The sequence below is a fragment of the Pyricularia pennisetigena genome (genome assembly GCF_004337985.1).
Source record: "Pyricularia pennisetigena strain Br36 chromosome 7 map unlocalized Pyricularia_pennisetigena_Br36_Scf_7, whole genome shotgun sequence".
Classification (NCBI taxonomy): Eukaryota; Fungi; Ascomycota; class Sordariomycetes; order Magnaporthales; family Pyriculariaceae; genus Pyricularia; species Pyricularia pennisetigena.
In genome coordinates this window covers 1311986-1335729 of record NW_021940919.1, presented here as the reverse complement: position 1 = coordinate 1335729, position 23744 = coordinate 1311986, and the positions used below count along the sequence as shown (strand labels likewise).

Below are 23744 nucleotides of genomic sequence, written 5' to 3'. Positions count from 1 at the left end.
ATATTATATACTATTATTTAAAATAAGAATCAAATATAATGAAAAATTACAAATTTTATTTAATAGTTTAATTTTTTTAAACACAGTGGTTATAAAAACGCGGCCGGTATTCAAGTAATCAACAAACTCCAATAAATTTAACGCAAATTGTTATATATTTGTATAATTTTTATTTATTTTTTATACGAATATTTAATTGCATATTATGGGTACACCATTTTCTTTTGCCATTATAATACGAATATATTATATATACCCGCTACAAACGGCAAAATACCACAAATTATCCTTATATTAATAAAATAATCATTAGCGATATCGTAACATTAAATATATTATTAATAATACCGTTATAAACGGCGAAATGCGACAAAATGTCCTCAAACTAGAACGAGCGCGATCTTTTCGGCCAATGTAATTGGTCGAAAAGCCATGTGGCTAAAAGGTACATGGAGCGCTCGGTCCCCACTGCGAAGCAGGGGGGTCTAGTCTGAGCACTGAGACTACTAAGAATCCAGTTCGTGATACTGCTGTCATTATTTATATACCAGCTGTATGTGTCAAAAGCTTAGCCTAACCCTAGTTTGAATCTTAGCTAGATAGGCTCCTCATTTCATTCCGAATAATAATGCCCGCTGGATGGCATGTTTATGCGACGATTAGAGCATGCATTACATTTCCCTCTGGATCTTCAGACCATTGGATTGGAAACTTCCCCCGAAGCTTTTTTCCCTCCTGTCGATTTCATCATCGCTTATTTCCTTCCTGGCGCTGCCCCATACGGCCATCCAAGTTCCCCTCATAACCACAGTCGCTGTGTCTTTGCCTGCAAAAATTTCATCCTCGCTCACGGTCGGTTGCTTCAGTATCACTTCACTCTCGACAGACTCCCCGGCGGCAATTTCGACGAGTGACTCGGGCCCTGGTGGCGTGACGCGCCGGAATTGCACCGTCTGCAGCTCAAGCGGGGCTGAGGCGCCCTCAGGCGTGATTTCGATCAGGCCGAGCTGTAAGGCGGCGTGGTCGAGAGGCGAGTCCCAGGTCAGGATGGTGACGGGTCCCTCATTGTTGTTGGCTACCTTGACTGTCAGCGTGGGCGGATTAGTGCCAGTCTGACGGAGGCTGACGTCGAGTTTTGGGACCGGGTCCGAGGCCATATTGACAGATGGCGAGATGCCGCCGTCTGCGAGTGGTGACGAAGAGAATGTGCCTTGTTTCAGAAGCACAAATACGAGACACGCCGCGATGATGAGCGTGACCGAACGAATGCCCGTGAACCCTGACATGTGTGGGCTATCTTCTACTCGGGAAAAGGAGGTCGCTGACCAGAAGAGGAAGTGACAGTGAGTTGCCAGTTGATGGTTTTGTGGTGTCGGGATCTCTGTGACGATGAACTAGACAGGTATCGCGATTGCTTTCGCTGCCGAGGTCGCGTCATAAACACAGCTTTCCGACCAAGGCAGAGAGACGGAAGATAATTGGCTTAAAAGTTGAGAGGAAAGCGTGCGGAGATAAGCCCGAACTCGGTAATAGAACCCGCGGGCTCAAAAGCGGGAGCTGACATATTGCCACAACAGCATAGCCACCCCCAACAACGCAGCCCAGCAACCTAAACTTGATTTGCTCTAAGTCATGGTTCTGCTAGCCACCTTCCGTTTATGGACTACGGAGCGGAGACCAAGACACGGGCTGTTCTCCACCGACATTTCATCACCGGCACATATGCGACCGTATGGTCTTATTAGCTACATACGAACAGAAGGTACTTTCGGTGAAAGGTTCCAACCTGCACCTAGCCAAAGAAGGTATTCAATGCTTGCGTGTCTGCTGTAATAGTGTTGCCGATATTTTTGAAGCAAAGGGACGGTCGGTCAGCCGTATTCTCAAGCAAAGACCCTTTATCGCATTCTGGTCTTGCCCCTGGGTTGAGATGGGATGACAGAAGTGTACAGACGCTGCAAGTTCGTCACCAGAAAGCGGGATGAAATCACCCTTGGCATTTTTCCCTCAATGCAAAAGGACACTTCAGACCTCGTACCGCTAGTCTGTGGTTACCATCATAGTCTCCAAAATAATATTACTTATCTATCTGTGGAGATACAGCTGGCACAAAGTCAGGGGCGTGCCAAGATGTGATCGATGCTGTTTGACTGGCTAGAAAAGACGACCACCTGTGGATAGGCTTGGCGGCTATCTGGGTGGGGTGGCCAAGGATACATAAACTACCGAACACAACAAATAAATTACTGTACAGTATGTGCAGTCAGCAATTACGTCCTGCCATTGCGCGATTGTTTTGGGGTTTTCTTTTTTGCTTTGCTACGTCGGTTGACCCCGGACCCGATTGCATAACGATCCCGAATCCAGGTCTGTTGTACAGTACCGTGCACGGTTCTCCTGTCGAATTCCGTTCTTCGACTCTCTAGAACGCCACATTCATGGGGCTGCCTCGCCGTTTCGTGCCGCCTTGCAAAGAGGCTCAATGACGTAGTTTCAATAAATTCCAAGACATATCCTCTGTTCCATGAAGCTGTACAAGTGGGCGTAGAAGAAAAGGTAAAAATCTCGTGATCGATATAACGATATTGAAGAATAAGTAATTTCTGACCATACAAGACGCACAGTATCGAGAATGGAATGCAAGGTGAGGTAGGTGAACGGGACAGGATTCACGATTGTGGTTCAATACACGACGGCACTTGACTGCTAAGTGATATGGGTCCAAATAAATCTGCAACAAGCGCTCAGAGCCACCAGCGACCTGTAGACAGACTCAGCTGCAAGTGAGGCAAAGTGATCCAGCTGACTGTTCAGCTGGAGGTATTGCCTGTTATGTTATTAACAGTAGCTCGGATCACTTTTCTTCTTCACTTTCCCCTGTATTCAAACCCGTCAGCGGGCCCAGACTTGCCATGAATCCTTGGCAGATGAACGTCCGCAGTGAATCCAAGGACGCTGGAATGAAAGGACCTCTTCGGATCCTCCAATCAATCCTAGTTACAATAATGTAATTGGGCACAAAACAAACCCATTTGTCTCTGTTGTAAGTAACGAAGACTTAGCCCAATGGTTCTTTTGTTGGCGGACTAATAGAGGCCCCCACCGGGAGTAACCACCGCAGCAAGTAGTGATCAGCATCCGACGCCTCCAACACCCCCTGGACACACAACTCTTGAGGGGAATATACCGTGATCGCTCAAGGAAGCTCGATGTGCTGTTTGCCTATTGCAAAAGCAAAGTGAGTCTTTCCCCCACACCACCCCCCCGCACTGGCAGTTGCTTGGTGGTTATGAAGTCTTTGTCCGCTCTGGTTGGTAGAGCGCCTGCAAGGCTGGGCAACATCGAGGCAAGCCAAGGACAATGCAACATCCCTGAAAATTCCATCATCTCCCTTAACCCTTCATATTTGACCAATTGAGACCTGGACCCGGTGCCTTCATGTCACTCACTGCCGATCAACAACGACATGCCCATTATGGGTAGACTCCCGTCTTGTGTCTGATGAACCCTGTTTGGCCCGGCATGGGGCGAAGGGCACCTTCCCATCTTTATGGGTCGACTATCCCCAAGCCTGGTTACCTGCATCCATCTCCGGATGAAACACAACGGCGCAGGCATGACAGCCTGGCGAGCCTCTCAGCATCTTCCTAATTGTATCCAACCCCCCGCGCGCCTCTCTGTATGCGGCGTCCTTTTTTTCCGGCTGGGGGTGCTGAGCAACCGCCTGTACATTGGGCTTCGGGAATGCTTGCTGGTCCGTCTTGTCTAGAATTTGCGTTGTCCTGTCCAGAATATGCCTTCCCCTTACCGGCTTTGTTGTTCATCACCCACACATAGAAGCAAACCACTACGATCGAGACTGCAAGAGAACCTCAATCTATAAATATGGCACGCCTCCGCCACCCAGAATCACTGTTCCACCTATCTGGGGCACCATCGCCGACTCGACAGATCTGGCCCCAGTCCTTCATTCCCTCGCTCCGTACTTCTTTGCACATGTTACAAGTTTCCAACTGATATACTGTCCATATATATATATATATATATATATATATATATATATATATATATATATATATATATATATATATATATATATATATATATATATATCTCTCATTCTTTCAATTTCAACACCAAATAAGCCAGCATGAAGTACAGCGTTGGAATCACGGCTCTCCTGGCCACCCTGGCCCAGGGAGCAGCCGTCATGAATAAGCGTGACACTCCCCTCGACGTCAAGATTCAGGTTGTCAACAACTCTGAAGTCAAGGCGAGCATCACCAACTCGGGCAGCTCGAGCATCAAGGTCCTGAAGACCGGCTCCATCCTCGACTCGGCCGACGTCGAGAAGTCGGTCATCATGGCTGGCGAAAATAAGGTCGAGTTCGACGGCATCAGGTACCAGGTTGCCACCGCCGGTCTTCCTGCCGAGGCCTTCCAGGTTATCGAGGCCGGCGAGACCGTCGAGGTTAGCTTCAATGTGGCTAGCACTCACGACTTCGCACAGGGTGGTGACTTTGACATTGCTGCTTTGGTATGTACCGATTTGCGCGCCGACTCACTGTCCTCCGCACACCTTGAAGCTAACACACAACCAGGGCACTTTCTCTGTTGCCGAACCCGACTCGGGCGACATCTCAAGCGCCATGGCCTTCGAGTCCAACCATGTTAAGGCTCATATTGATGGAGCTGAGGCAGCCGAGGTTCGCCGCTCCTACCTTGCCAAGCGTACAAACGTCCAGAGCGACTGCACCAGCACACGTCGCACCCAGACCATCAACGCCATCAACAGGTGAGAATAGTGACCCAAAGAAATGAAAAAAAGGGGGAGGGGGGATGTTAAATATGTAACACGCATGTTCATACTGACTGACATGGCTTGCGCCCTTCCAGCTGCCGCTCTCTCGCCCAGCGCGCCGCCAGTGCCGCACAGAGCAACTCTGCCAAGGTGAACGAGTACTTCAAGAGCACCAGCTCCAGCGCCATCAACACGGTTGTTACCACCTTCAACAGGATCGCATCTGAATGCAACCCCACCGGCGGTGCCAGCCGCCAGTACTGCACAGACCAGATTGGCGCGTGCTCAGCCGGCGTCATCGCCTACACGGTCCCGTCGCAGAGCATCATGGTGAACTGCCCGACATTCTTCAGCTTGCCAACCACCAGCAGCGCTTGCCGTGCCCAGACCCAGGACAACACTATCCTGCACGAGGTCACCCACTTGTCGCAAGGTAACTAGTCGTGTACTCTCCGGGATACCTCCTAACAATACGCTGACCAAGGCTATCAAACATCCAATAGTCAAGGGAACACAGGATTACAACTGTTATGGATACACTTGCGTGCGCCAGTAAGTTTAACTGCTTCTTAGAAATTAGTCCAGGGGCTACAGGCCTTGATGGTGGCCTAGACTGACAAGCTCAATCCCTAACTCTAGGCTCTCGAGTGCCCAGAACCTCAACCATGCCGATACGTATACTTTGTTTGCCCAGGCTATCAAGGTTGGTTGCTAAACTTGCCTCGTTTAGCCCAGCCATATAGAGGAGCAGGTGGTGAGCGACATTGGAGGGCTCGGAGGCCGGTTCTCAAATCGTATGGGGAAGTAGGGCCCCTTACCCCATTATTTTCGTTTTGTGTACATATTCCGTTGTTTCCCGATGACAAATGGGGGAACCTTGAAGATAAATCAATGAATTGAAATATTCTTAAGTCGACGCTTTGGCTACATCCAGCCTAGAAAACCTTTTAGCCAACCCAGCGTTACTGATTTCTCCATCATCGATATCGTCCTCCACCATTGGTTTGGTATAGTTTCGTGTCTTGCTCGGGCCGGAGCCCGACGTGCCTTGGTCGTCATTAACCTCTCCCACGATATGACCATGCTCCACCCCAGCCCTAGGCATCGACGACGCAACAGAGCTCGTAAAGTCAATCATGGTCCTCGGCAAGGTTGCAATTGTGAGGGGCATGGCCGAGAACACATAGCTCGAGGGCCCACTCATTGGACCATCGGCTGAACCCCCTGCCGCCGCTTGGTAAATGTTGCCATAAAAATGAAAGTTGTTGATAGTGGGCTGAGCAACAGCGCTATTACCTGAATTTTGGAGATTGTGGCTCCCGCGCAGCAATGCCACTTGCGCATTGCTCATGTACAGCTTGTGACCCTCAATGGTGGCGGGCAAAACGGACTGTGGCATCGAGGCGGAATCTTCCCGGTCTAGGGGCCCCATAAGCGCATTATCAGGGTCCTTGCATCGACACTGGAACGTAACACCGTTGTTTTTAGTTTTCAGGAAGACATCACAGGAAAATGGGGCCCGGGCTTTTGATCAGTAGATCGGTTTGCAACACATACACATTCGTATCTCCGAGCCAGCTTATTCCATCTGCAGCAGTGTCTCTCGCCCTGCCGCAAAGCCCTCCCGCGTCGGTATGGCAGCCACTTCCACTGGTTTGCCCTCCACAGCAGTGTTTTCTGGCTATGGCCGCACCAGCCACATTTGCTCTGGCTCGGCGAGTCACCACACCAGGCGAATGTGCACTGCCCGAAGCCCTTGATCGAGAGGAGCAGCGCATTGCAGAGGTCCCCTCGTTTGGTCCATTGAAGGGTGAGCGAGGTGGCAACGACAGTGTTTTCCGGGCAGATCTTGCTGACTTTCCCTTGGGGGGAGTCGATGACCACAATATAGATCTGGTGTCGGAAGTGGTCCTGGTCGTAGGGGTTGATCTGTGACAGATATACCAAGTCAGTTAGCAAGAGAAGAGTATCTGGCAAATGATAAACACGGAAGAAAGGGCTTACTCCGGCGTGATATAGCCTTAGTCCGAGCTCGGTGTCGGTAAGAATGTCGTGTGGATAGTCTTCGAGGTGCTCATACTTTCCAGCATCTGGGTCTTTCCGAATCTTGGATACAAACTCACGGAAGTAGCGCGAGCCAGTGTAGGATTTAGAGGGCTGTTCGGATTGCAACATATTCATCACGGGCATCACTTAATGGCTGTCCGATGAGAGCCGCCTCGAGTGTGATACGATGCAGAAAGTAAGAGCTGATGAGCGTAGGCAGAGTCACTTGACACCCGGAAACAGACAGTGTAATAAACCAAGATCGAGGCACGCGAATAACAATCGTTGTAAAGGATGGTCGATGTCGGTCACTATGTTGTTTCTGAGAAAATCAAGCTGGGCCGTAGCAAGTAGGCACCAAACATGCAGCCTGGCGAAGTGCTTTGTCTTGGGGATTGGGTGAGTGTCACACCAAGCCGCGAGGAATGATCATTATTGTAGCCTTACCGCCGGCTACAAGCCGCCCAGTTTTTATCGCCTGTAGCGCTTCTACTTTCACCTGGAGAAACTGAACAAAAAAAAACCATTGTATTTGTCGGCTGCAGCTGGCATTGGGTGCTTGATTGCCTGTTGACGTGGCACCACTCATTCGTGCGTGGGAAAACACCTATCAAGCGAACAGGCGCTAATAGGCAGCTACCATCACACCATCAAATGGACCATTAAACAGTGGCCTATGAACAACAAATAGCCCAGTTGAAGGGAGAAGCTTATCACCATGCTGGCTGGGGTTGGTACATCTTATAAAGCTGCCTTCGAGACTAAAACGTGGAAGAACAGATGTTTTTTTTTATTTTTTTATTTTTTTTTATTTTACAGTCGACATCATAATCGGGCCGCCAGCCGAATACAGTAGCTGAGAACAAAGTCGTACGTGTGGGGTGATTTGTTAAGCCAGTACATGTGCCACTCCTGCCGTGAGGAAGCTGTCGTGATGTATTACGAAGACCTGGATGCTCGAGGATACCAGCTTGACATGGTAGAGCTCCCCACGATTTCATGCAAGCCAATGGCCGCCAGGGGCTGGCCGGTACTGACCACTAAAAGAGAAGAAAACAACAAAACAAGGATCACAACTGATCCTCAAGGGCTGGCTGATCGGCCAAAAACTTGCTTGATTGGGGGTTGGTTTCGGGATCAGATCCCGGCTACGAAAATGCTCGCTTTCTAACTAAATATGCAGGTGGATCCCACCTAATCAATCACGGGATCACCAAAATCCCCCTCCTTAGTGCCTAAGGACCCTAAAAAGCACGGAGGATAGTAATCCTCAAATAATGAAATTCAACGTAAAAAGGAAAAAAAAAAAAAACCCCAATAACCCAAAATAAGAGATTTAATAAAGATAAAATCCTTTGAAAAAATAAAGTTCCCAAACCAAAGTGTTGACGTACTAAGGATAATTTTAGTATTATTACTCCGAACCCAACAATTTAATAATTTCCTTTTCACTTCCTTTTCCATTTTTAAAAAATATATATTTTTCGTCCTCACGATCCTGAATTTCCTCGTTTCCATTTTTATGGATTAGGAAAATTTTCGCCAGATCCATTTTCCTTAAAATCCTCCGATTTTCCCCATTTATTTTTTTTAAAAATTAATTAACCCAAACCAGTTTTTCGGCCACTTTATTTTTTTCTTTTTTCAACTTTTTAATATAATTGGTAATAAAATTTAAATTTCCTCCAACGATTTTATATCCTTTTTTAATTTTGGTTAAAAAGATTTTATTGGCGCCTATATCGAGCGAGATTTTTTTTAGGTTTATGCTATATGGTGTAAATGTAATTAAAAACGAAATTTCACCCAGTTTTTGCTTAACCGGAGTTTTAAAAAATTTGCCGGTAATGGTTTTAAATGTATCCGTTTTTTTGAATTTGTTGGGAGGGTTTTTTAATAAAATATTTGCTGTTTTTTTTTTACTTTTATCCTAATCCTAATTTCCATTTTAAAATTTTCGGAATAAAATGCGGATTACACCCGGAATTAGTTTTATTATTATATTTTCCAGCTTATTATTTATGTTTATTATTTCCCAATCGCGTTCGAATTTTATAACGATATCCGGGTTGCCGATTTTATCGTTATAATAATTGTAAAAACCTAATCCCAAAATCTTCGATTTAAATTCCTTTTCGAAATAAATATTACTTTAAAGCGTTGCATTTAAATTTACCAGTTTTGTTAAATTGCAGGGGATAATATATCGGATAAATTTATTATAAAAAATATTAAAAAATACCTGGTAAATTACCAATTTGATAATTTTATCGTCGCCCCAATCTTTAATATTTGGTTTATATGCAATATTGGCCAGGTAAATTTTGTTAATGTTTTATAACATACCTTAAACCGCCTGACAGTTCGCATGCTTCGTTTTTTGGGTGTGAAAGGTGGTATTTAGGATTCGGGTAATAATTAATCCACAGGTTATAGGAGCTTTTTTGCATTCCCAAAATTTTTCCAAAACTTTTATTGTTTGCATTTTATCAAACTTTTTCGAGCATTTTAGGATGCAGGCCAGTATCCGAATTTTAACCTCCAAATTTATATGTTTCCAAATGTTAATCATTTTTTCGTTTTTCGTATTTAGAGCCTCCACCAAAATTTTTACGATTTTTTTATAATCGGTTAATTTTAGCAAATTACTGGTTAAATTTTTTATAATTAATGATGTATATTTGGTTAAAAGGGTTAAATTTTTTCAAAAGGTTGGCCGGTTTAAATTAACTATTGTGTGGAAATAAAGGCAAAAAAAAAGGAAATAAAAGAAAAAGAGAATAAAAAAAAAGAAAAATAAATAGGTAATAATAGGTTTCGGAATTTAAATATTAAAAAAAACTTTTGTAAAAAATTGTGGTTTTATTTGGAAAGGTGGTGGTGGAAATAATAAAATTTGAAAGAAAAATTAAACAAATTTAGGAAAAGTTTTATGGTATTTAATTGTATAACAAACAGGTGAAAAAAAAAAATTTTCTCTTTTTTTTTTTTTTTTTTTTTTTTTTTTTTCGGCCATCCAGTTAGTGAGCGGAATCTGAATGTAAAATGAAGGAAGATTGAAATAAGGTGTTGGTACGTAATTAGAAACCGCAGGGTAGCGAACAGGTTAACTCCCTCAAATCCCAATTACTTTTTTTAAGGGCTTTTTCCAATTGATTTATTTGGCCCTTATTTTTGCCTGGATATTTTTTTTAAGGTTTTCGCCAAATCCTGATGTCGTATATATGTATTTTCCTTATTGGACCAATTCCCAGGCTATTATTTCCTCGTTTTCGTATTTGTAATATTAATCTTCCTTTCGTCTGGCTAACCACTATTAACGGGCCGGTCCAAATTGGTTCCAATTTGGAATTGTTAATTTTTTGTTTATTTCGTTTTTCCAGGACCAACGTTCCCGGAATAATAACCGGGTATTTTTTCCCGTTTTCCCATTTATTTTATTGTTAAACCAATCGGTTAATGAGGTTCGCCCGGCCTTCCTCCACTTTATTAATTTTATCCAGTATTTTTCCAGATTTTTTTAAAACCAAATCCAAAAAATCCGGGTTTATTTAAATTATGGGGGTTTTAAATAATATTATCCCCATTATAGTTATAACGGGTAACGTGCCCAATCGTTTAATATATTTGCTGTTAATTTTATTAACGAAATTCGGTATTATTAAGTATTAATAGGGCCAACGGTTTTTGGGTGTCGTTAAAACCCATTATTGTAATTGTTTTTTTTAATAATTTAACTGTGTTTTCAAGTAATCCAATTGTTTGTGGATAGGTAATAAATCCGAATTTTATGGAGGTCCTTTTTGCTTTAAAAAACTATTTTAGTAATATATTGGCGAAATGGTTCCCGTTGTTAATAATAATTAATATTAGCCATCCTATAATTGGGGATTAATCGAATAACCAAACGTTCCCCACGTTTAACGTTTTTGCTGGATATTCTATGGATTTTATAAGGATAAATTGGGTAAAATAATCCACCGCGACGAAAATTATGGAATAACCATTTGCTATTATAGGTTTAATTGGTCCTGCAAAATCCATTCCCACCAATTCCATAAATATTAGAATTGTGGTTTTGCTATAACGAAGTTTAAACTCCCGTCCCCCTAAACGTTGACAAATTTCGCATTTAGCGCAATATCGTTATACATTTTTATTCCTGGTTAATTATTAAAATTTACTTTTTAAAAAATGCATTATGGGTTTTTGTGAATAATATCCCGAATCCTCGTGAACCCATTTGAAAATCCCCAAAATTTCACTGTTTTTAAAATATATTACCCAGGATCCGTTACTTTTTTTCCGGTATAAATATTGTCCTTTAACCATAAATCGGTTTGCTTTTTATTTAATAATTTTCGCTCGGGTTTTGGGTAATTATTTAAAAAATTCCTCCCCCTTTTTCAAATATTTTACCATTTTATAAAACCAATCGGTTTTTTTGTTATTTTCCACCCCAATTATTACCTGCCCCAGGATTTCGTTATAATTTATTTTTTCGGTTATGCCCCAGACCAGATTGGCCCAGGTTAGTGTTTTTCGATCCTTTGGCAATGGTTTAGCAAAAGGCGGCCTTAATTTCGACAGTCCATCAATTATCCCGATAATTTTGTCTGTATTGGGACGATAATAAATTTCGATATTATATTTATTAATCCGTTTAATCCACGAATAAAGTTTTTTATATACCACCGTTTTATTAACCAATAATTCCCGGATTAACTAATAATTAATATACACTTAAATTCGGAAAAGGGTCGCCAATATTACCTATTTAATCGAATTTAAGGTTTTAAGGATAGTATATATTTTAAATTTGGGCAATGTATATTTCCGTTATCCCTCCTGTAACGAAAAATTTATAAATATGTTAATTTTAATGTTATTAAATTGTTTAACATTATAAACTTCCTGTCTTTAAAGTATTTGGAACAAAACGGCACCCAATCCATTTGCACAGGTATTAATGGCCAAATAAAGGGGCTTTTTAAAATTTATACCTCGTATTGCGTTATTAATTACCGATTTGCATATTTAATTAATCGTTTTATTATATTTATTTAACCATTGCGGAATCTCCCTTTTAATCCATTTACAAACTGTTAACTCCTTTCCTCCTAAAATGGTTTTGGGTATTCGTTTGTAAAAAATTTGTTTAAATTTGGTTATTAAAGCTGCCCTTCCTGGGATAAAAATGCGCAGGAAAAAAATGACGAATAAAGCCGCCTGTAAATCCTCCCACGATTATAGTGGTGTTTTTTTCCATTTTTCGTTAAATTTTAAAAATATTGTTTTAAATTTTTCCGCCGGAGTTACAATACCGTCCTGGATTATAAATCCAATCGTTTCCACGGTACGTGTGAAAAACTCCGTTTTTTTGGTTAATAGTGCCATGGGTCTGAAAGCGATTTTAGGTATGTATTTTTTATGCATATATTTGAAAAGAAAATCGAAATCGGGATTTAATATGGTATAATCGTCGATATAAAAAATTAAAGTACAACCTAAGTCCTTTTCCTTTCCCAATATATTAGGGAACTTAACCAGTTCGATTCCCTCCATTACCGTTTTGGGGAACCATCCGAAAACCATATTTCCAAAATTTACGTAAATATTTATTAAACAGCATATATTTTAAAAATATATTATATATACCCATTAACCATTCGGTCCCACCCAAACGGTAAATTATATGTGATGGGGGTTTATGGGTACCCCCCAAAATTTATTGCAAATGTTAGATTTGCAATAGTTTTTTTAACCTGCTATAACCAGTGCATTAATATCCATTATAATATAATAAATTGGATATTATTATTTAATCGTTATGGAGTTAATCCGTTTGTAATTGTGCACTATTTTAAAAACGGGCTTTTCGCCGGGAGTTCCAGGTTTTGGTGGAAAAATCGTCGGTATTGCCCAAAAACTGTTCGACCGCATAATAATCCCAGCTTTTTTTATATCGGGAATTATTTTGTAAAACCATTTAGTTTGTTTACCTGTATACCGATACTGCTTGAGTTTCACCGGGGTATTTTTTAGTTTAAAAATAATGTCGTGTTATATTATATTTGTGATTTTTATTTCCTGTATATTATTAACGAAATAATCCCTTTATATATAATATAATTTTTTTATTTTAATTTAACAATTAAGGGTATTAGCTACGTTTCCAATTTTTATTTTAACGCCATCGAACCATTTGTTAATAATATATTGGTGTTTTGTTAACATTTTTCGTTATTGGGGTTTTTTTTTCACCTTCCAAGGATCGCCTTTTGCGTTGGGTATTTTTTTAAAGGCGTTAACAAAATCGTTAACACTATATTGGTTTATAATTTTTTAAATTTTTATTTTTTGCTTTTTAATAATTGCTGTTTTATCCCATTCCACAAAAACGTTTTCGTTTGGGGCTGGTTTTATAGTAACGATAATATCCCCTATTTTCCCGGAATTAACCATATTAACTACAGGCGTCCGTTTTTTTAATAATCAAAAAAACGGGGAAAATTCCCTAACTTTTTTTTTTTTCCATCGTTTATTTAACCAGGCTAATTTTTCGTTTGTCCAACTTAGGGGTGGATACAATATAAAAATAATCCTTTTATTTTTATTTGCGGTTTTATTATTATCGTCCTCGAATTTAACTTTTTTTTTTGGTTTAATTTCGTTAGGTCCAATATAGGGTTAAGTTCCTCCTTTTTCGGGCTTAATTCCAAATAAAACCGGGCAATTGTTAATCGTACTCCATAACGGGACGATTAAGGTTTTACCATTCCGATCCCGCAAAATGGTAATTTTAATAATAAAATTAACCATTGCACGAATTCGTTTAAAAAAATTCTATCCCAGCAGAAAAGATTTGGTTAAAGGTCCACCTATTACCCACAGGAAAATGGGGATTAGGATATATCCGCATTAAAACGTAATAATTGTAAATTCAATTATTTTTTAATAAATACCGTTCGCCATTTTAACTTTTTATAATTTTTCGAAAACCGTAGTCGGTAATTTAAGTTTTTTTACCACGCCCGGGGGGATAAAATCCACAATTAATCCTATATTAACTATGGTGTAAATTGTATGTTTATTATTTAAAGTTATTTGAAAATATTGGAGTTTGGGTTTTTTAATTTCGTCCGTCCTGAAAATATATTTGAGGTTATGCTTATTTTAACCCAAAAAGGGTAATTTTACCTTTTTTTTATACATTTAATATTTATTAACCCTTTTATCCAATCCCCTATTTTTAGGGTACCTTCGACATTGGGGAAATCAGTTTCGATTCGGTTCGTTTAGGTTTAATTTTGTCCTCTATTTTTGGTTATTTTAAATATTTGTTAAAATTCCCAATGGGCTAATAGCATTTTTCGCAATATTAATATAATCGGAACAGGAATAATTGTTTGGCTTAATTCTTCCAGGAAGTTAAATTAATTTAAATAATCCGGATCGCTTTTAATCGCCAATGGTTTAGCATTTTTAGGTTTTTTGTTAGCATTTTTTTTTTAAAATATGGTTTAGCTATTTTTCGAGTTTTCCGGATAATTTTTTGGATATTTTTCCTGTTTACCTTTATTTCGGACAATTTCCTGGCCAATTTTTTCAATTTGGCGTTATCCCGACGTTTAAATTTGAAAATGGGTATATTATCCATTTTTTTATCCGAAAAATTTTCGATTGGCGGTGGGGGAAATATCGGGGTGGGTTGCGATTAATTATTACCTTCAGGTTTGGTAATTGGATTATATTTCCATCGGGTGTTTTAATTCTAAGTTTTTTTAACGGGATAATTTTTTCCCTAAATTTTTATACATTTTTTGCTATCCATCCCAAATTGGGTATATTTTAATTCGAAATTTTTAACCTAAATTTTGAAATTATTATTAAATAAATATGTAGAATTTGCGTCGACGATTAATATATCCTCCATTTTTATCCGACGAATTTCAATTAAATTAGCTCCAATAGTTGGAACAAATTAATTATATTTACGTCGGGAAAACTGAAATTTTTTGGCATTTTTAACGTAGGTTTATCCATTTTTGGGGTAAGGACAATTTCCAACCATATAGCCTTTTTTATTGCAATTCCAGCATTTTAAATTTCCCGGGATAATTCCCTACGTTTTTCGGTTTCTTTATTTGCCTTAATTATTTCGAATTTAAATATTTTATTTTTAATTGGTTTGTGGTACCTGTTATTATTGTATTTGGCGGGGTTTCCAATCCCCCGATTCGATCCCACGTCCCTAAGGAGCCCTGCTAGGGCGGCCGATTTAATAATTAATTTATAATTTCCTGAAACTATTTACAATATTTGCGAGGTTTTTAGCTATCCGATTAAGGCCGTTTTCCTTAAATTCGGTATAATCGTGTTTTTTTTGGGGTAAAATATTTATAGCTATTGTTTTAACTATTTTATAAATCCTGGAAAAAATCGCTTTTAAAATTAAATAATTATTTTTCCAAAATATAAATCCCAGGTTTTTCAAAAAGTTAAAGATTTTTTACTGCAAAGTAATTCCGTTAATGTTATTAAGTAATTTGGTAATAAGGTTAAGGGTAAGGTTGTTTCGGTTCGTTTTATTTTTAATCCCGGCTAATAAACGGAAATTGAAATTTTAAACCCTTTCCAAATATTTTTTAAATCCTTTATTTAATTTTTTACCAAAAGTCGCGATTTGTTGAGCAATTTCCCGTTCCAGTATATTGGTTCGTTTTTGAAACGAGATTTTAGGTTTAAATTTCTTAAAAAATTCTGTTTTCAAAATGTCCCAATTTCTTTTCAATATTTATAGTAATTAGGTTTTTGTACCAATATTCGGTTTTGCCTTTCAAACCCTGCCTAAACAATATTTAATATTGCATATTCCACTATTCGGGTTTTTTGTTTTTTTTCACCAAATAATAGGTCTAAATTTTTACATTTTCGATGTAAATTTTAAAATCCTCCTACTTATCCCCCATAAAAGTGAACCCGAATAATAGTGTTATCCTAATGGTGTCCGAGTCCGAGTTTTCGTGGGAATTTGATATTGTTTTTTTAAAATTAAGGTTTTTTAAATTACCTTTTTTTGGTGTGTAAAACGTAGTTCGATTTTGTTTTTAAATAATTACTTGCGGTTGTGGTTCCTTTTCCGAATTTTGACGAACTAAACTTTTTATTAACGGAAATAAGGATAATTCCGGTTTTTTATTTTTATATTCCAGGGATATATGCTTTTTCGATGGTTTTTTTTTTCCGGGAGGGGCGGGAATTAATAATTTTTTCCTGTTTTTTTCAAATAAATTTTTTAAAAAAATAGCAGGGCCAAGGGAGGGTGTCCGATGCTTTTATTTTCCCTAATTGGGAAAATAGGTTTAATTTGTTTTTTCCAAATTACCGATATAAAACGGAAAAAGTTTAACCGAATAAGTGAAATCGTGGGAATAGGTTTAGGAATTTAATGTTCGTATCGTGAAAATAAATACCGAAAAAAATTGGTATTACCGGCCGGTCGAAATAGTTGGAATAAATAGGAATTAATTTTTTCGGAAATCGTCGATTTCGCCGTTTAAATTAATTTTTTGGGTGTTTAAATGGGGCCGTATAAAAAGGGTGTCGGTTAGTCCGTTCGAGGGGCGTTTTCAAACGTATTTAGGTGTGATTTTCGGTCAAAATGTAAAAAATTTAGGGTAAAATTCCGATAATAGGATAATTTTGTCCCATTTTTGTTATTATAAAAAAGAAGAAAATAACAAAATAAGGATTACAATTGATTTTTAAGGGCTGGCTGATCGGCCAAAAACTTGTTTGATTGGGGGTTGGTTTCGGGATCAGATCCCGGCTACGAGAATGCTCGCTTTCTGACTAAATATGCAGGTGGATCCCACCTGATCAATCACGGGATCACCACCACTCATTGGATGCAGGACAGGTGCGGGGCAAACGCTCGCCAGAATCCCACCCCACAGTCTTAAGCAAGGTGGGGTTGGATTTACAATGACCAGATCCAAGCGACGTCAACGAAGCTCAATTCAAAGCTTCCTCCCTCAGCTGATTCTTGGTACCCTGCACCAAATCAATTTTCTCGACAGCCGCCTTTTCAAAAGAACACAGACATATTCCGCCGTGCCTGCAGAGAATCAAGCAGGAACTAAGGGTGTATGGCTGACCTCGAAGAGGCAATGAGCCGGCTGGCTCTCGAGGAGAGAGGCGATGACTTTGAGCCAATTGACGAGATTCTCTTCCAGCAACAGTCACCTAGCAAGCGTCGCAGGGAAGAACCCAAGGATATACGCGCCAAGCTCGAACGCGACTACCTCACGCCATCCCCAATATTTTCTACAGAATGGCTTGACAAGCTGCAGCAGCGCTGGGAAGCTCCCGTCGACTACGCCGACCTGTTCGCCATGGCCCCCACCCAGTCGCGCAGCGTCGTCCGCTTCCAGCGCCAGGGCCTCGAGGGCCGCATTGTAGGCTACCACACTGTCACCGTGCCCGCTGCCAGTGCAACCGCCAAGAACTCGACGTCAATGCTGCGCAAGCCGGGTAACAATGCCGATTTCGTCAGGGGTGCTGCTGGCTTCTTCCCCTTTGCCCCGGGTGGCCTGGACAGTGTCGAGGCTGCAGCAGCTCTCGATGAGCAGTTGCTACGTGCACGTGGTGGCGCCAGCGCAGCTAACGCTGCAGATGGCAAGAGTAAACTCGAACGAATCATACCCATTGGGGACAAAGATGGGTTGCTACAGGTGGCCCCGGGCTTGTCAAGAGGCATAGATTTGAGCCTCAAGCAGAAAAGCAAGGTGGATGAGGCCGAGGAAGTAGCCGTAATGGACGAGCTTGATCAGGAGCCCGAGGAGCCGCCCAGTGCTGACGACGAGGATACGGGACCTGGCGCGCTTGCATCTCAAAAGACACATAACGAAGGGGTCGACCCTGGTATGCCCGAAGGCGGTGGCGAAGATGAAGAGCTGGATGCACTGCTGCCGGTCGAGTTCCCTGCCCTGGAGCCGCGTGGACAGCTGGCTGCATCCTCGGCGCGCAATGCAGGGCGAGAGTGGGCACACATGGTGGACGTCAAGCGAGATTTTGCCAACTTTCGCGAGCTGGTACCCGACATGGCGCGTGAGTGGCCATTCGAACTGGATACCTTCCAAAAGGAGGCCGTCTACCACTTGGAGAACGGCGACAGTGTCTTTGTGGCGGCGCATACCTCCGCTGGTAAGACGGTAGTGGCCGAGTATGCCATTGCACTCGCAGCGCGCCACATGACAAAAGCTATCTACACCAGTCCCATCAAGGCTTTGAGCAATCAAAAATTCCGTGACTTCCGTCAGACGTTTGACGAGGTTGGAATTCTGACGGGTGATGTTCAGATCAATCCTGAGGCCAGCTGTCTGATTATGACGACGGAAATTCTACGCAGTATGCTTTACCGCGGTGCTGATATGATCCGCGACGTCGAGTTTGTTATATTCGACGAGGTTCACTACGTCAACGACTATGAGCGTGGTGTAGTTTGGGAAGAGGTCATCATCATGCTCCCCGACCATGTGTCGCTTATCCTGCTGTCGGCAACCGTCCCAAACACTTATGAGTTTGCCTCTTGGGTTGGAAGAACAAAGAAGCGGGATATATATGTTATCTCAACTCCCAAAAGACCCGTTCCGCTAGAACACTATCTCTGGGGTGGCAAGACTATTCACAAAATTGTCGACTCAGACAAGAAGTTTCTCGAAAAGGGTTGGAAGGATGCTAACAATGCCATTCAAGGCAAAGACAAGGTGAAGCTGCCTGCCAATGGTGCTGCCGCGAGTGCTGCTGGCAGTCAGCGCGGGGGCCGCGGTGGAAGAGGAGGTCCGCAGAGTCAGCAACGAGGGGGTCGGGGCGGGCCCAGAGGCGGCGGAGGCGGCGGCAGTAGAGGCAGTAGTGGTCCTCCACGAGCCAGCCACGCCCCTGGCCACATGGGACGAGCCGGACGACAAGGCGGATTCACCTCTAGGGCCCAGGACCAAACGCTTTGGGTTCACCTGGTAAACTACCTAAAGAACAACACGCTACTCCCTGCTTGCATCTTCGTCTTCTCCAAGAAGCGGTGCGAAGAGAACGCAGACGCACTAAAAAACCAAGACTTTTGCACTGCCAACGAAAAAAGCGCTATCCACATGACCATTGAACGATCTATTGCACGCCTTAAACCCGAGGATCGCGTACTTCCCCAGATAATACGGTTACGAGGGCTTTTGTCTCGCGGGATTGCTGTTCATCACGGTGGTCTATTGCCCATCGTAAAGGAGATTGTGGAGATCTTGTTCGCACAGACACTGGTCAAGGTCCTTTTCGCCACAGAGACATTCGCCATGGGGCTGAATCTTCCCACTCGCACCGTTGTATTCTCAGGATACCGCAAGCACGATGGCCATTCGTTCCGAAATCTTCTCCCTGGCGAGTACACACAGATGGCCGGCAGAGCAGGCAGACGAGGACTCGACACAGTCGGATCGGTCATTATAGTGCCCCCTGGCGGAGGGGATGAGGCGCCGCCAGTGGCCGAGCTGAACAAGATGATTCTAGGCGAGCCGTCAAAATTACGGTCACAGTTCCGTTTGACGTACAATATGATACTAAATCTATTGCGCGTCGAAGCTCTCAAGATCGAGGAAATGATTAAGCGTAGTTTCTCCGAACACGCGACGCAGCAACTTCTGCCCGAACACGAGAAAGCCGTCCAGCTGTCAGAAGCCGACCTCGCAAAGGTAAAGCGCGACGCGTGCAAGATCTGCGACGAGGATAGCTCCATGGACGAGTGCCACCAGGCTGCGCAAGACTACCGCCAGCTCACCCAAGAGCTGTACGCAAAGCTCATCGCCATCCCGATCGGGCGCAAGATGTTCAGCCCGGGCCGATTGGTTGTATACTCAAAGGACGGCGTGCGCACCGCTGGTGTGCTGCTCTCTGAAGGGGCGAGTACCAAGAGCGGTATGACCAGCCCAGCCCTGCACGTCTGTGGCATCCGAAACTTGCGCGAGTCGCGCGACAACAGCGACATACTACCTTTTATTCCTGGCTGGGGTCGATACTACACTCCGCTGCATGCGCAGGCCAACAGGCGGAGCGTTTCTTACAAGACACTCCACGTGCCGCTTTCGGATGTCGAGTGTCTTACCGGACACATAACCAGGGGCATTGTACCCGAGATTTTCCAGGGAGGAGATGCACATGCAGGAGCGACCAAACAGCTAAGACAAATCGCATCCAAGTGGGATGCCGAATGGTGGGTTGAGGCGGATCTATCCAAATTACGAAACTTGCAGTTCCAAGAACTCGTCAATAAGCGCAAAGAGGCGGAGATCAAGGCTTCAAGTTCCAAGGCATTGAATTGCCCGCAGTTCCTGAAGCACTTCGCCATGTGCCACGACCAGTGGCTGATCAAAGAGAATATCCAGCAGCTGCGCCAGGCGCTGTCGGACCAAAACCTGCAGTTGCTGCCCGACTACGAACAGCGCATACAGGTGCTGCGGGAACTCAACTTTATCGACCAGTCATCCCGGATCCAGCTCAAGGGCAAGGTGGCGTGCGAGATTCACAGCGGCGATGAGCTGGTGCTCACGGAACTAATCCTAGACAACGTGCTGGCTGACTATGAGCCGGCTGAGATCGCCAGCTTGCTGTCCTGCTTTGTATTCCAGGAGCGGACCGACTCGGAACCGGCTCTGACGGCGCGCCTCCAAAAGGGCCTGGAAACTATCGTTGCCATAAGCGAGAAGGTCAACAATGTCCAGACACTGCACCAGGTATTGCAGGTAGGCGATGAGTCGGCCGACTTTGCGAGTCGTCCGCGGTTCGGGTTGATGGAGGTTGTGTATGAGTGGGCCCGGGGAATGAGTTTCAAGAACATCACGGACCTAACCCCGGTGCTCGAGGGCACTATCGTGAGAACAATCACACGTCTAGATGAGACGTGCCGTGAGGTGAAAAACGCGGCCAGGATTATTGGAGACCCGGAGCTATACCAAAAGATGCAGGCAGCGCAGGAAATGATCAAGCGCGACATCACCGCTGTCGCCAGTCTGTACATGTAGAAGTAGGTCCTTGATTCACTATGACAGGTATAAACAAAATAGAAATGATGTAATGATTGCCCCGAACGCCGGTCCTTGCCTGCCTCGCCAAACCGTGACGCCATTGTCCCCAAATTAAGACCCCAAAAAAAAGGAAAAAAAAAAAAAACAAGATGTGCCTCATGTGTCGTTCTAATTCCAAGGCTGGATGGCATACCGCAGAAACAACACCTGCACGCTATCTGACCCGGCTTTCTAATGACGTTCCTTGGTAAGTGCAGTCTCACATGGCCCGCAGACTCCTCAAGCGCTCGTTCAAGTCGCTCTCGACCTCGGGCGTTGGTTCTTCGGGGGCACTCTCCCTCTCGGGCTCCCTGGTGCTGACCTGGGCCTCGCTCAAGCGCTCGCCGACGTCGACGCCGGCCTCGTCGAGCATCTGTGCCCAGAGCTCCTGGCGACGGGCGTGTGGTACCTGCGTGCCAGAGCCCTCAGTCATGGCCTCCATATAGATGCGCTGGCTCATAGCGGCCTGCTCCTTCTGAGCCTTGTCGGCCTCGATGGCTTCGAGCATCTTGAAGGCGTTTGAGTTGGCACCATTGTTGATTTTGGACATGCGCGCGTTCATCTCGAGGCGCTTGCGGGTGGCGGCGGCGGTGGCGAGCTGAGCGGTGGCGCGCTTTGCTTCTAGGACGTTCATGTGCTGCACCTCGAGTATGGATTCCATCGAGGCAAGGGTGTCGGTTTCCATCTCGGCCTCAGAGATGCGACCTTTTTTGAGAAGCTGCGTTGCAATGATTTCTTGTTAAGCCAGGGAGGGCGGGAAAAGGGGACCGAGGGCTGTGAATGGCAGAGAGCGGTATGCTAGCATACCTCGAGGATGCGCTTCTTCAGGGCTGCGATCTCCTTCTCAGTCTTGATCTTGTCCCGGGTGAGGGTCTTTTCCATCATCTAGAGATGAGTAAGGGTGGCAGGTCAGTTTTGCGCGGTCAAAGTCTAGGAGACCGATTGAAAGGGAGAAGATGCTGGGTGCTGCCATACCCGGGCGTTGATTTTATCGTTCATCTCTTTGTTAGACAACATTTTGGCGACCTTTCCGTAATTATTCGGAACGTTTTGACTAGTGATGGATCAGCGAAGAAGATAGGTCAAGTCTGGAAAAGCACGCCGTGGGCTGTTTATTTGTAGGGTGATTTGTCGTCTTGGAAGATGCCGCTGATTCAAGGCCTCCCGCTTGCTGGGAAGTACTGTTCGGAATCAGGCAGGCTGAAGTTCATTGGGATTGAGCAACCTGGCAGAGGGGCAGGCAACAAGTGACGCTGTGGGAAAGAGCATGTGGGGCAGGTATTGTGGGGTATGTACGCATTCATTATCATTTGGTATGGTCCATCTCTCACGTGCTTACGTTCTGTGAACTTTTGCATCTGTACGAGCAAAAGAGTGACCGCGCTTTAGGTTCAGTTTATCTCTACGAAAGAGCAAGTCTTCAACTCTCCAAAAAGAACAATGTTGCTTTGAAAATGCCTCTTTTTTAATAATAATAAAAAAAAATAAGTAGACCACGGGAATTAATTTCCCCACTGTTTCCATTTGTGCACCTTAATCACCTATTTCTTCTCGTTCTCCTTATCTCTAGCCACCTTCATCTTCATGTCCTCCTCTTCCGTCTTGGGGACCGTCACAAACATAGGTACAGTTACAGCGTTCAGCTTCCGGAACGCGTCGGCAATGACGTTGTCGGGTAGTTTGCCGTTCCACTTGTCAATGACCTTGTCGATCCGGGCGTTTTGGTCATTTAAGAAAACCTCGACAACGCTGTCGATGACTTGCTCCTTGCCGATGCCTCGGACCACATACTTATTGGACACCTCGAGACGGATTGGGTTGCCGGAGTCGATTACTTTGTGAGATTGCAAGTTTATCGGGTGGAAGATGGCAGGCAGACCATACCATTGCGCCTTGTATTTGGACTCGCCAGCCGCCTTGGTGATGGGATCTTCAAATGTAGCGTCAGGGTTCCAGAGCGAAAAGTGTTTGAGGGTTGGGTTACCCTCGAACAGCTGTCCAAAGTATCTTGTCAGCAAGTGTAGCATTTTAACGTGAAATCGAGAAAGCTTATTATTTACATCGAGCACGCTTCCAACAACGACTTTCTGCTTGTCAGACAGCTTGACCCCTTCAGCCTCATTGATGTTAGTGTTCCTGATGCCTAGGGACGAAAACGATGCGCTACTGGCATCTTTCGATTGAAACTGCGCTTGTGCCGTCTCTGAAGGCTGGTTGAGATTGGTGGCATTGGTCGACATTGTGCGCAAGTTTGAAGGCTGCAATAATATTGATTGAGGCCTGATTACTGAGCTGGTATGTGAGGTGACGGACACTCTCGTACAAAACAAGGGTCGCAAGCGGTTGATTGTTGCTGCTGGAGAAGATATTTGTTTGCTGTGAAGAAGGGTACGAATGGATAGCATGATAATAACGCAAGCACGAACTCTGCGTCCCACCAAGAGCTGACCATATTACTCGAGAGAATCTCCCTCTAATAAGATAACTTAGCCCAAATTGTCTGAACGTTGCCTTAGTTGTCTATGACAGCTATTGACGTCATCATGTTCAGCAAGCATCCAATGGGCCCGGAATATTCATACTTGTTCGTAGGTCAGAAAGTCCCCGGATCGAAAATTGTGCCTAGACTGTTTTCGATCGCTGGTGACGGAAGCTTATCTAAGTGGGTTGGGTCATTGGAAACCCAAGCAAGCCAAGAGAGTACCGTAGTTAATAATTCGGTAGGTGTGTTGGAACTCATGGCCAAAGAAAGCTGGGGTATGTATGACATACCTGCTTACTAAAGA

At 43.5% G+C, this 23744-nt stretch overlaps 6 protein-coding genes across 6 annotated transcripts; 2 read left to right on the top strand and 4 right to left on the bottom strand.

Moving 5' to 3' along the window:
• Nucleotides 1–671: 671 nt before the first annotated feature.
• Nucleotides 672–1286, bottom strand: PpBr36_09996 (uncharacterized protein; the record flags this gene model as incomplete). Its single annotated transcript, XM_029897111.1, has 1 exon — nucleotides 672–1286. The coding sequence occupies one exon, from the start codon at nucleotides 1284–1286 to the stop codon at nucleotides 672–674; it is 615 nt and encodes a 204-aa protein (XP_029745278.1).
• A 2864-nt stretch (nucleotides 1287–4150) lies between these two features.
• On the top strand, nucleotides 4151–5516 carry PpBr36_09995 (uncharacterized protein; the record flags this gene model as incomplete). Its single annotated transcript, XM_029897110.1, has 5 exons — nucleotides 4151–4537; nucleotides 4602–4795; nucleotides 4897–5234; nucleotides 5305–5353; nucleotides 5441–5516. The coding sequence occupies 5 exons, from the start codon at nucleotides 4151–4153 to the stop codon at nucleotides 5514–5516; spliced, it is 1044 nt and encodes a 347-aa protein (XP_029745279.1).
• Nucleotides 5517–5708: 192 nt separating this feature from the next.
• PpBr36_09994 (uncharacterized protein) lies at nucleotides 5709–6991 on the bottom strand (the record flags this gene model as incomplete). Its single annotated transcript, XM_029897109.1, has 3 exons — nucleotides 5709–6263; nucleotides 6359–6730; nucleotides 6806–6991. 3 exons carry the CDS (start codon nucleotides 6989–6991, stop codon nucleotides 5709–5711), a joined length of 1113 nt encoding a protein of 370 aa, XP_029745280.1.
• A 10007-nt stretch (nucleotides 6992–16998) lies between these two features.
• Nucleotides 16999–20916, top strand: PpBr36_09993 (uncharacterized protein; the record flags this gene model as incomplete). The annotated part of the gene is made up of 1 exon (XM_029897108.1): nucleotides 16999–20916. One exon carries the CDS (start codon nucleotides 16999–17001, stop codon nucleotides 20914–20916), a length of 3918 nt encoding a protein of 1305 aa, XP_029745273.1.
• A 262-nt stretch (nucleotides 20917–21178) lies between these two features.
• Nucleotides 21179–21975, bottom strand: PpBr36_09992 (uncharacterized protein; the record flags this gene model as incomplete). Its single annotated transcript, XM_029897107.1, has 3 exons — nucleotides 21179–21676; nucleotides 21766–21843; nucleotides 21934–21975. The coding sequence occupies 3 exons, from the start codon at nucleotides 21973–21975 to the stop codon at nucleotides 21179–21181; spliced, it is 618 nt and encodes a 205-aa protein (XP_029745274.1).
• Nucleotides 21976–22499: 524 nt separating this feature from the next.
• PpBr36_09991 (uncharacterized protein) lies at nucleotides 22500–23216 on the bottom strand (the record flags this gene model as incomplete). Its single annotated transcript, XM_029897106.1, has 2 exons — nucleotides 22500–22952; nucleotides 23019–23216. Coding segments are annotated over 2 exons (651 nt in total), but the record flags the coding sequence as incomplete, so codon positions are not given.
• Between the last annotated feature and the right edge of the window lie 528 nt (nucleotides 23217–23744).